At 41.7% G+C, this 13,529-nt stretch overlaps 1 protein-coding gene across 3 annotated transcripts in view; it reads right to left on the bottom strand.

Moving 5' to 3' along the window:
- Nucleotides 1–13,529, bottom strand: part of CDK17 (cyclin dependent kinase 17) — a 239,520-nt gene that overhangs the window by 14,879 nt on the left and 211,112 nt on the right. For all 3 annotated transcript variants that reach the window (XM_077472064.1, XM_077472063.1, XM_077472065.1), the window contains 2 exons: nucleotides 10,818–10,915; nucleotides 226–331 (listed from right to left, as the gene is read on the bottom strand). In XM_077472064.1, coding sequence (XP_077328190.1) covers nucleotides 226–331; nucleotides 10,818–10,915 — 204 coding nt within the window. The remainder of the gene's footprint in view (nucleotides 1–225; nucleotides 332–10,817; nucleotides 10,916–13,529) is intronic.

Raw genomic sequence — 13,529 nt, 5'->3', positions numbered from 1 at the left:
CACAAAGGTGGGCATCATTCTTTTTCATGGACATCCAATGAAAAAGGTAATGGGGGCTTTTATAGATCTGTTTCTAATTGCTCAGACGTCCCAATGTTTAACACTGTACACATTATAGTGTTTACTTTCCGGAAAGGTCAGACAAGAAAAGATTCAACAATCCTTTGTTTTCTTAAAAAAATAAAATTATGTGAATGATATAAAACATCCAAATGTGATCTATACCTTGGTGCGTGATTGAGAAGTGGTTGAGGTTTGTACTTGGGAAAGTTGTAATTTCGGAATTCATCATTTGAAGAAATTCCTGACCAGGTTTCTTCTGTTGGAGTGCCTTAAGAAATAATAAAATAAAGATAAAAAATGTAATAAAAATAAAAAACCCAAAGTGACAAAAGAATCTAACTATTGGTATGAATAAGTGATACCATATAAATTAACAGCTGCAGTGAATAAGATCTTGCAAGTTCAAAATGTTAATAAAAATAAATATACCCTGCTAAGTGCCACAAATGTTAAATATTACATTTGAAACCTGATGCGACTGAAAAATCGCTAAAAAGTCCCATGCAGATCATTTACGCTGAGAGCCACAAAGATTAGATAGATATCACATATGAAACCTGGTGTGTTTTAAAAAAATTGCTAGAAAGTCAGATTTGTTGCAAACATCAGTAAACTTGGAGCAATAAAAAGTTCCAAATTCCAAGTAAAGTGCTCGTTTTCTTTTTCTTTTAAAGATAAAAACGGAGCTTAACTGTATTAAAGTAAACCCGTCACAAACTTGGGCAATACAAACTAAGCCGATGACAAACATAATGCAAAATCAATAGTCACCATTAATTAAAATCATGCATCAAAACGGTCAGTAGTTCCAGAGATTTAGATGGCTTACACCCCAACTCTTTAGGAAAACTAAAAACCTTCCCTTGCAGTGGGACTGCATCTGCTTTGCAAGCAATAACTGCTAGGTGATGGGAAAAGCATCATTACTTACCTGATGCTCCATTCCCCCCAAGCAGATGGCAGTGGACTGTTCCACAGTGCCCTTACATCTAATGCAGGGCAATAGGCCCTGTTCTTGATGTCAGAGGACCTTAGACCACCAGAATGTAGAGGAGAATAGGGCGCAGGGACAAGCAGTGCTGAGGAGCTGTAAAACAGCTGTACCTGGTCCCCCTAGACATAAACGAACAATTAACACTTGCAGTGCAGGCACTGCAAGGAAAGACTTTTACATTTTCCTGAAATTGGGCTTTAGGGCTTGTTCACACCATACTTTCAGCAATACAGATGCAATTCTGCATACATGTTTTTGAAGTTTTCAATGCATTCCAGTGCGTCTTTTACCCTTTTTTTTTTATTTGACACTTGAAAAATACAAATTTTTTTTTAATAAGACTGTATATATATATAAAAAAAAAAATCATAAATATTAAACACATAACACAAATCACAACAAAAAAAAAATATACAACTAATGAATAAAAAACCTACGCCATCCCATGAGGCCCCTTTCACAGAAACAGGCTGATTGGGTCCACCTGTTTGTTTTTCAGGCGGACCCGAGCAGGCAACCCATTGACCTCTATGGAGAGGAGGATGTCAGCGGATATGTGTCTGCTGACACCCACCCGGCATTCGATCCAACAAAATTTGCTGAAAACAGACAGGCGAATACATTCACCATCCATCCAGTGGGTCCGCTCGGATGTGATCAGATGAAAAATGGACAGGCGGTCCGTTTTCATCCAATCTCTCCATAGAGGAGAGTGGGACTTCGACAGGTCCGTCTCAGCACAGTGAGTGGAGCATCAACGGAGCGATCCCCGCTAAGCAAGCTGGGTTTGTCAAAACAGATATGCCCCGTGTGATAGGGGCCTTACAGCACAGATCCATAAAAAAAAATAACAAACTGCAAATAGTACATATTATTTAAGGGGTTTCTAAAAAAAAAAAAAAATAATTAAAAAACAAAAAAAATCTAACGAGCATTTCCATATACGGTCAAATTTAAACATGGCATTGCATAGAAAATGTATTTGCTTCAAATATGCAATACTCTTACTCAGATCTTAGACCCAATCATAGACTGTTTTTTTTTTTGGGGGTACTTCGAGCCGGAAACAAATCAATTATACATCTTTATTTTCATTAGGACTATATGCATTGGAATGCGTTTACACACGTTTTGAAGCATTCCAGACAAAAGAAATTTGCAGCAGGTAGTACTTTTGAACCAACCTCACTGGTGTAAAATACGGCCATTGAAATAAATGGCAAACACTATGCATGTATTCTGCACGTCATTTAAAAACTGGAAAGAATGGGAAGCATCTGGTGTGAATCAGCCCTTTGTTCGTTTTATTTTTTAAATAAAAGGACTTGTCAAAAACAATCTTTTTTTACACTACACCTTATTTATTTGGTGAATGAGTAGGGGTACTATGGTACCCCATATACCCATTCACATTTTTCTTGGTTGTCCCCCTCCCGCAGACCCACACAACCAACGGCTATGGTTTTTGGGAAGAGGTGCCCCCCCCCCCCCATGCTGAGGACGTGTGGCCTGGTATGGGTTAGGAGGGTCCGCTCCCTTTATTATCCACTCGGATAAGTCTGGTATAAATTACCAAAGGGCCAAGCTTCTTAATTTTTTAATTGCTACCAATTGTTTTTTTACTTTCAGCTGTCAGCAGAGAAGCCCACTGACAGCTGATGATTTATCAGTTGTTAAGGACCCGGCAGCCACATGCTGGGAGCACTGCTTATTTACCACATGCAATTTTTTATTTTATTTTTTGTGAATTAACTTTCACTGTTTTATGCAGTATTTACCAAGCGTTTTTGCTTTATGCGGTAAACACGGCATAAAGCCATAGTGAACTGACATTTTCAGGATCGCATGTGGTATTTGGTAAAACACCTAAATACTGCATGCGATCTGGTTCTGTGAATGAAGCCCACTAACTTTAAAGTGGTTGCGCCGCCGGGTTAAGTCACTCGCTGTGCACGTTCCTCGTGATTGAGACGCTGGAGTCAGGAGCACTTTGCCTGCGAATGGACAAGTCGGGAGCACTTTGCCTGCGTATGGACAAGTCGGGAGCACGTTTCTCGTGGTTGAGACGCTGGAGTTGGGAGCGCTCTCACCACGGTTGGGACTCAGGAGACGGGTGCACACTAGGCTGCTGTGCAGAGTGGGCACCGTCCCTCCTGGATGACTACTATTCCTCTGTGAGCATTGCCGCTGGAGATCTTTCCAACTCTTTCCTCTTAAACTGACAATCCAACTAGTACTATAAAAAATATAGTACACAACATTGATTGATTGCATGCTATTTAGAAAAATATTCAGTAGTATGTAACTAGTACTTACTACTACTATACTATATAACAGGGTAATGAAAGTTTAAACTGGTTGTATGCCCCAAGAAAAAAAAAAACACCTGTAAGAAAAAGGCATAATGAGCTAGTATGCACCGCATACTATCTCATTATGAAGTACTTACCTTAGAACGAAGCGTCCGCACCACCTCCTGGTCACCGCTGAGGGAGCTGATATGTTCCCTCGGCATTTCTTCTGGGTTCGCGGCTCCCGTGCTGTGCGTGGCCAGAGCATGCACGGGTGTCCTCCGTTTCGGCAAGGATCCGCCTGACCTTCAGAGCGTATGCGCCGCTGAGATCAGCGGCTGCATGCAGGGTGAACATCTAATCCCTGCAGGTTTAGGAGATATTCATTTTACCTACAGGTAAGCCTTATTATAAGCTTACCTGTAGGTAAAAATCACCAAGCAGAGGATACAACCACTTTAAACTTCTATTTAGGAAGAGATGGTATTCAGTAGTATGTTTTGTTATACTATACACGAACAAGTGCAAAGTTTTTTTTAAACATGCTAATAGTAGTAGTAGACAGTACTAGTAATATACTACTGAATATCTCAAACAAATAGCATGCAATCAATGTATTGTATAATATTTACATATATATGAGAACAGACATTACTACGTTGCATGGCAAGAGAGCTGTACTGTTAAAAATGATTGGTTAGGTTTATTTTTTATTTTATAGTTGCCTGGGGTTACATTTTAAAATAGATTTTAGTCTTTTTTTATTTTTTTTACCCTCAGATTTCACTCCCATCACTATACATCATTCTATGCTATTCTTCTGCGCTGCCAGCAAAAGTGGACCATGCCATTTTAAAGTTTCTAATAATGACCCCAAATTTTCAATCTGCAGTCTTTCCTCAGAAGAAATTTCAAGAGGGGGTACACCACCTGAAAACACGTCATCCAGTTCAGCATGCAGAATACAAGAAAACAGTACCACTTCCAAAAAGTGCCCCATGCACACAAGTTCAACACAGTCTGTGGCCACAGTCTTCGAAAAGGCTAAGAAACGTACAAGTGACAGTCCCAAAGCTTGTGGCATTACAGATAAAATGATGGAATTTATTGCATTAGACCAGCCAATCTCTGTTGTGGAGGACATTGGCTTCCATAGGCTCATGCAACATATTGAGCCGCATTACACACTACCAAGCAGATGCTACTTTGCAGCCACCGGTTTACCTGAATTGTTTGGCAGTGTTAGAAAACACGTTCATGTGCTCATGGCTACAACACAGCAATCAGTTCTACTACTGACATTTGGAGTTCAGACATCAGTCCAATGCTTTGCTTAGCCTGACAGTGGATAGATGCTAAATTTCAATTGCAAAAACATCCTACTTGACACACGTGAGTTTGTTGGATCACATAATACAGCAGCAATATCTGATGTGTTAAAAACCATGCTTGACACTTGGCGCATTGATAAGTTTAAAGTGCATCTGATTGTCCAAGATAATGCATGGAACATGGCAAAGGCTATGGAGGACAGTGAACTTAAAAGCATACTGTGTATGGCACACATGCTACAGTTGGCTGTGAATGAAGGATTGCTGAGTCAGCGCACCATATCAGATATATTATCAAAAGGAAGAAAAATTGTGGGTCAATTTAAGCATTCTCTGCTTACTTATTCCAGATTACAAGCCTTGCAGATACAGTTTGGAATGCCACCAAAATGACTGCATCAAGACGTAGCCACTCGTTGGAACAGCATCTACTATATGCTACAAAGTCTTTTCAAACAAAAACGTATTTTGGCTGAGTACACGCAGATTACGAACTGCCTAGAACATTGAGTGCACATCAGTGGATGTAAGTTGAAAATAGTTTGTCTCTTTTAACTCCATTTGAACAGTTAACAAAAGAAATAAGCTCAGCTAATGCTTCCATTGCTGAAGTTATTCCCTTGATTGGTGCACTGAAGCGTCTGCTAGGAAAAAAGGCAGAAACAGACCATGGAGTAAAAACGGCTAACAACCGGTTTCCAGACACAGAGTCCAACCCTCTGTACTGCATTCATTGCAACAGTTCTAGAGCCTTGATTTAAAGAGCGTTATTTTAAATGATACAGGCACAAATGGAGGTGAGGGAAGCATCTGGTGAATTAGTTTCAAGGTGTAGCCCAGAGGAAAAATATACCAGAAAAACGGTCACATACAAGTGAAGAGGAACACACTCCTTCGCTATCCGATATGTTTGAAGAAATTTTACATGAATGCACCTGTTCCATATCCATGCCACAACTACTGCAGCTACCCAACAGCTGGAGATTTTGTTTCAGCTGAACAGCCCATCACCAGAAACGTCAATCCCCTTGAGTACTGGTGCATTAACAAAGAATGTTTTCCATGTCTTGCACTGATTGAACGCAGATATTTATCTGCCACAAACACCAGTACAGAGAGAGAGACGATTCAGTCTAACATCTCATATTCTTGATATTAAGAGAAACGGTCTCTCCTGTGAGAAATCTGAACTTTCGTTCTTAAAGCGGAACCTGACACTGTTACTGAAATAGAAAGCCGTAGCACAGTCCAATTAATTTTTTATGTACGAATTGTCTAGTTGTACAACTTTTGCACTATACCAATTACAGTGAACTGTGAAGTTGAAACTTCAAACTTGAAATAGGTTTAGTTTTAGTTTACATAACAGAATAGAGAGGGTAGGGCAGGCCCTGTGCGGTTTTATTGATTGTTCATTTTAGTTCCACAGTTTTTGCACTTTTTCAATTTAAAAGAGAGCTCCAGCTTTTGAACTAATGTACATAGTTTGTTTGCACCAAATTTTGTCTCTCCCTAAGCCTTCAGCCCGCTGCATGTGCGATAAAACTGTATGCATCTGCGGCTACATACATACAGTACTGTGTTCCAGGTCTGAGCGGAGGCTTCCCGGAACACAGACTAGTCTACAGCAGCGCATTCAACCAATCACAGTGATAAATTTATTTCATTAATTAATTTAATTCATTAATAGAATACATTGCTCAATGCGATTGGCTGAGCGCCACTGCTGTAGACTAGACTGTAGTGTAGACTGTAGACTAGTCTGTTTTCCTGGAAGTCTCCGCTCATACCCAGAACAAAGTGCTGTATACTGTGTGTATGTAGCCACAGGTACATACAATTTTATCAAACATGCAGTGGGCTGACAGCTTAGGGAGAGAACTTAGGGAAGTTGGTTCTTAGTCAAGTTGAAAATAAAATAATTTAAAAAATATCATATGTTTACAGAGAAACTGCAAAACAGAAAAACAGCCTTCTGCCATAATTATGTTTAGAATAGTTTGTTTTGCACAGTAACTTTGCAATTAAAGGGATATGAAACAGAGAAGGAGGCGGTCAGGCCTGTAAGTACCCAGGCTTTTGCCACTTGTGTTGTTGGTAGTTCTGTTTGTGATTTACTAAAACTGGAGTGTGCAAAATCTGGTGCAGCTCTGCATAGAAAGTTAACCAAATCAGCTTACAGGTTTTTATTTTTGTCAAAGCTTTGAAGAAGCTAAAGTTAGAGAGTCATTGGCTAATATGCACAGCTGCACTGAATTTTTCAGTCTCTCCAATTTTAGTAAATCAACTCCACACTCTCCGGGGCTTGGAAGTTGGCCCTAGATTGTTGCCTACATTTTTCCCTGCTGGCTTCACTGGACATGCCATGCCTTGGTGACCTTATATGACAAGGGAAGTCAGTGGATACACTGTCTGAATTAAAACAAGACAGAGGGCGACCGGGCTTAGTACATTATCTTAAGAAAGGCATCTCTATGTTAATAAAAATGGTGGCGAGTAATATACAACAAACCAATAGGTGTACTATCAAGCTTGTTGTCAAAGTAAGCTTCGAGTCCATGATACATCATCATCACATCTCATAATAGGACAACTGGGAAACCCAACAGGCCAACGTATTTTGAGGACTTGCCTCTCCCCAGAGTGCTGGCTCAAAGGAAGAGGCAAGTCATTGAAACACGTTAGCCTGTTGGGTTTTCCAGTTGTCCCATGATGTGATGATGTGTTGTAGACTGGAATGTTTTACTTTGCCAACAAGCTTTGATACAACTGACGGTTTGTTCATAGTATGTATACTAGCATGTGCGCCCTCTGTCTTATGGTTCTTCTATTTTTGAACAATTAATGTCTATACAAGTATAGAGGCTCTTAGTCTTTGGCATTTTATATTACCGTATATACTCGAGTATAAGCCGAGATTTTCAGCCTCTTTTTTGAGGCTGAAAGTGCCCCCTCGGCTTATACTCGAGTCGCCGCTGTCTGACTGCTCGATCAGCGTATCGAGCAGACAGACGGCGGACATTAATTTTCAAAAGCCGCGCCTCCTTCTCCGCCTCCGCCTGTGATAGGCGGAACACTGAATTTCCCAGCAGTCAGTGTTCCGCCTATCACGGACATCCGCTCATTCTCATACTACGGACGAGTATGAGAGGATGTCTGTGATAGGCGGAACACAGGCTGCTGGGAAATTGAGTGTTCCGCCTATCACAGGCGGAGGCGGAATTTTGAATTGTAGAATGGCCGCCGAGAAGAGCGGCGATCCATCGGCACGGGACGGAGGAGGCACGGCACGGCACGGGACGGAGGAGACACGGGACGGAGGAGGCACGGCACGGGGGAGGCACGGCACGGGACGGAGGAGGCACGGCACGGGACGGAGGAGGCTCGGGACGACGGCGGCTCGGGACGGAGGCTTGGGACACAGGTAGGCTGGACACACACACAAGGCTGCACGGACACACACACACACACACACACACACAGGGATGGATGGATGGATACACACACACACACACACAGGGATGGATGGATGGATGGATGGATACACACACACACACACACACACACACACACACACACAGGGATGGATGGATGCACACACACACACACACACACACACAGGGATGGATGGATGGATGGATGGATACACACACACACACACACACACACACACACAGGGATGGATGGATGGATGGATGGATACACACACACACACACACACAGGGATGGATGGATGGATGGATGGATACACACACACACACACACACACAGGGATGGATGGATGGATACACACACACACACACACACACACACACACACACACAGGGATGGATGGATGGATGGATGGATACACACACACACACAGGGATGGATGGATGGATGGATGGATACACACACACACACACACACACACACACACACACAGGGATGGATGGATGGATGGATGGATACACACACACACACACACACACACACACACAGGGATGGATGGATGGATGGATACACACACAGGGATGGATGGATGGATGGACACACACACAGGGATGGATGGACGGACACACACACAGGGATGGACGGACACACAGGGATGGACAGCCATGTCTCACCCTCGGCTTATACACGAGTCAATAAGTTTTCCAGTTTTTTGGGGGTAAATTGGGGGCCTCGGCTTATACTCGGGTCGGCCTATACTCGAGTATATACGGTATGCCTTTTTTTTTTTATTTAGTTTTTTTATTATTATTGTGTAGTATATGTACTGTAAGTTTCTTTATTTAATTTTGTATTTTAGTTTCTGTGTCAAATTTATGTGGGTTACTTGATTAAAGTACTTATTTTAGGTTACTGGTTTGTATTTTTTATTCATTAAATTCATGATAATAAAAAAGTCGAATATAATACAATTATATATCATTTTTTTATATTTTAACTGACATTTTCGTTTTTTAGCCAAGTGCATCATTCACTTTCGGTTTTGACACCCAAATTTCCATTTGGTGCATCCCTAAATAAAACCATTTAAATAATAATATCCTTCACAAGACCTATATGTGGCTGCTAACAATTTTGTTTAAATTGCAAAAAATATAAAACAGTTCGGCAATACTGTAAGAACTGAAATGTCCCATAGTGACATCTAGCTATCACGTCACTGTCACATCAGATACATTTTTAACTGTAGCAAAGGTCTACCGCACAAGAGAAAAAATATGGGTCACTACTAAAACTTCAGAATGCCGCACATTCACATCTTAAACTCACGATCAAGCAAAACTGAAAATAGCTATTGATTTTTCCTAAAGACCCAGCACAGTATACAGCTTTAAGATATACTGATAAAGCTTGCTTCCAATTAGTTCCAAATCCGATTAGTAGAACACAACTTAAACTTGCAATGTTATGTATAGCGGTGTCAATTTCCTTGCCAAAAATATTTTCGTTGACAAAATTGACACTATTTCAGTTGACTAAAACAATATAGATGACTAAAATACAACTAAAACTAAAATGTAATTTTAGTAAAAAAAAAAAAAAAAAAGTCCAGGACTAAAACTAAATCCAAATTTGATGTCAAAATTAACACTGCACTAACACATAAGAATAAGTAGGGGGCATCTACTAAGCTGCTGAAAGAAAAAAACCAAAGTATTTTCTTATTTTTTTTTCTTAATATTTAATGTTGGTAATATATTCAAGAGGAAGTAAACCCTGGTGGTTTTTACTTGCTCTTTGTTTCCCTGCAAAAGTAAAGCATAATGGGCTACTATGCATCACATAGTAGCTCATTATGTGATGCTTAACTGCAGGAGAAGCCCGTGATATCCCCATTTTCCTCGCTAGCAGTGAGCGTCCATTCTTCACCCCTCTTTCTTCCGGGGCTGCGAACTCTGGCTCCTTGACTGACCGGAGTCACGTGACGTCACTCCCGCGCTTGTGTGCGGGAGCCGCCAGTCACGGCGTGACCCGAGCTAGAAACGGTACATGCGCAGAAGAAATCACCCTACAGCGATTTGCAAATATCTCCTAGACCGTGTAGGTCTAAGAGATATTTCAAGCACCTACAGGTAAGCCTTAATCTAGGCTTACCTGTAGGTTAAAGTGGTCTGTAAGGGTTTACAACCACTTTCAGGTAATATGTGCAATAGCATTACAGCCAATAGAGTCAATAGTTTTTTTTTTTTTTATCTTTTAAAGTTGCACATCGGTTTGTCAAAAAGTAATATTTTTGTTTGTTTGTGAAACTTTTTTACATTTTTTTTATAAAGATGTTATATATCAGAACGGCTAAATTTGTGTCTCTAGTGCATGTTCAAACTCTAATATCATAAAAAAACAACATGTCATTAGATTTTTACTCCAGGAGTATATAACGAGTTTGGAAATTCTAGAGAAATGCTTAAATAATGCATTACCAATTAAACTAAACCCATAAGGTGTTAGGCGACTAAAATGTACTGGAGATTTTAGTCGACTAAAAAAAACAAACACAATTCAGATGACTAAAATACAACTAAAACGGCATTTTAGTCAAAAGGCTAGGACTAAAACTGAATCAAAATTTTTACGCCACAATTAACACTAATGTATAGGTAACATGCACTGAAAAAACTATACACAGCATATATAAGCATCATTTACCTAGAAGCCTGAAAATTAAATGAAGTTCATCTTCTACAGTGGACCCAGGAAACAGAGGTCTTCCAGAAGCCATCTCAAAAAATATACATCCAACACCCCTTATGAGAAAGAGAATTCAGAAATGTAAAACCTTTAGATTATTACAATGTACAAAATGCAGATAACAGCAGTCTGGTAAACTAAGTTTCATATATTTACTGCATACTTCTAATTTTAAAAAACATACATATACAAAAAAAAACTGACAAATCTTTCAAAGCCTTAATGAACATGAAGGAAGAATTCCAAGTACAGTTATTTTATACATAGTTACATTGATCCAGCTTGAACCAATGTAACTACCGTATATAACATACCTGGCAGATGCTGCTGGAAATCAATGAAGTGGACAACACTACAGCAGTAATCCCCACTTGCTTGCAGGCCTGAGCAGCTGTCTGCTGCACTGTGCCCACAGGGGGTTGTCCACTTGGTGGGGGCACCAGAGAATTCTAAGCATTCTCTGACTGGGCAAAGTAGAAAGGCAGGGTGGTGAGGTCACGCTCTCCAAATCGTCCAATCAGAGAACGCTTTTTAGTTTTGCCTTTAGTTATAGTGGAAATAAAAAGTGGAGAGAACTCTGTATAAAGGTCAGGTTTTTTGAGCTAAACAGATATAAAATCAACATAAATCACTAGATTAAGCGGCAAAAAAAGTAGGGGGGCATGGTCTGGATGGAGTACGCACTAGTTTTTTTTTTTTTTGCTCAACCCAGCGGGTTGAACAAAAAAAAAAAAAAATCTCCCAGCTCAGGCTGGAACCACTGTACTATCCGATGTTAGTACAGCGATCTCCCTTGCTGTGCTATAGTGCTCCAAGAGTGAGATGGCAAACGGTTTTGGGTCATGACCCTTTGACTGAAGCTGACTGAACAGCTGGATTCTGTTGGACCGGCTGCCGTACACACGGGCCGAAAGTCAGCTGGTTTCTTTAAACACGCTGATGTCACCCACCTTTCAGCCTCTGTGTACTAGGCTTTAGGCCGAGGCTGTTATCACCTATTACACGCTGGGCTTGTGTGGTGTGCGGTAGCTAAGACTTTTCTCTACTTGTTCTGAGGTTTGCATGGAGTCAGGGTGGACTCCTAGCCTGACCTGCACCCCCAGTGGAATACACTGAATTGGGGGACATAGATGCCAGAGCAGAGACCCTAATTAGCTTTAAAGCGGGAGTCCACCGGGACTCCGCGTTTATTTATTTTTTTTTTAAAAGCCAGCAGCTACAAATACTGCAGCTGCTGACTTTTAAATAGTGACACTTACCTGTCCAGCGCGCCCGCGATGTCGGCACCCGAAGCCGATCGCTCGCTCGGCTGCCGGGTCCCGCCGCCATCTTGGGTATGGGAATCAGGAAATGGAGCCTTTCGGCTTCATTTCCCGGTTCCCTACTGCGCATGCGCGAGCCGCGCGGCGCAATCCGGACGGTCCCCGCTGCCTCTGGGAGCTGTGTGTTTCCCAGCAGGCAGCGGGGCACTTGCTGAAGGGGGCGGGCGCTTGCGGAACGGGGGCGTAACCTACGCTCGTTCCGCAGACAGCTAGCCCGGAAGTGGGTGCAGTTACCTGGATTATCCAGGTAACTGCACCCCCCTCCCCCCTGAAAGGTGGCGATTGTGGCGCCGGAGGGGGGGGGGGATTCCGATGAGCGGAGGTCCATTTTAGGGTGGACCTCCGCTTTAAGGCTGGGTTCACACTGCTGCGGGGGGAGATCCGGATGTGATTCGCACCGCCCTTTTTTTGGTCCGCAACAGAATCGGATCGCATGGGGGTTCACACCATGCGATCCGATTCCTGTGCGAGTCGGCAGATCGCACTGCGATATGCGGACGGATCTGGGGGTGTCATTAACATATCATTGACACTCCCAGCCGTCCGCATAGGGCAGTGTGAACTGCCGGCGGGAGTAATGCGATGCGGGAAAACGCCGCGGATTCGCGGCGTTCCCGCATCGCAGCGGTGTGAACCCGGCCTTAGTTTCACAACTTAAATCACTTCTGAATTTTTCCACCTTTGATGTCACCTACTGTATACTCTGTGCAATTCAATTAAAAACAAACTGAAATTGTTTAGTACTTGTTTAGCGTTTACTCAGTTGCCTCTCACAGTAAAAGCCATGGAGTGCAAAGAGCTTACAAAGGATTACAGGGATCTCATTGTTGGAAGGTATCAGCCAGGAGAAGGTACAAAATATTTCCAAGGCATTAGATATTGCATGGGACACAGTGAAGAAAATATGACACAACAGCGACATTACCAAGAACTGGACATTTATCCAAACATGGTAAAAAATAAATATAACAACAGGAAAAAACTGGTCTGGAAGGCTGCCAAGAGGCCTACAGCAACTATGAAGGTTGTGTACTATGTGTGTTCATTTGCTCATATTCTTCATATATCTGGGCTGTGAGGTAGGGTGGCAGGACAAAAGCCTTTCCTTACTAAGAAAATCATCCAAGCCTGGTACATTTTGCAAAAACATACATCAGGTATGCTGAAGGCATGTAGGAAAAAGTGTTATGATCCGATCAGATGAAGACTGAATGTTTTGACAAGGATACCAAAAAGTTATGTACAAAACCAACACTGCGCGCATCAGCAAAAAACAAAAAAATCATTGTGGTGGCAGTATGCTTTGTTTTTTTCTTTCTTTTACCTGGATCTGGGGTTTTAATTAAAG

This window comes from Lithobates pipiens, unplaced genomic scaffold, assembly GCF_037356315.1.
Source record: "Lithobates pipiens isolate NorthernLeopardFrog02 unplaced genomic scaffold, aLitPip1_a1.2 Scaffold_8, whole genome shotgun sequence".
NCBI lineage: Eukaryota > Metazoa > Chordata > Amphibia > Anura > Ranidae > Lithobates > Lithobates pipiens.
The sequence above is the reverse complement of the archived record's forward strand: the minus strand, read 5'-3'. Positions and strand labels throughout refer to the sequence as shown.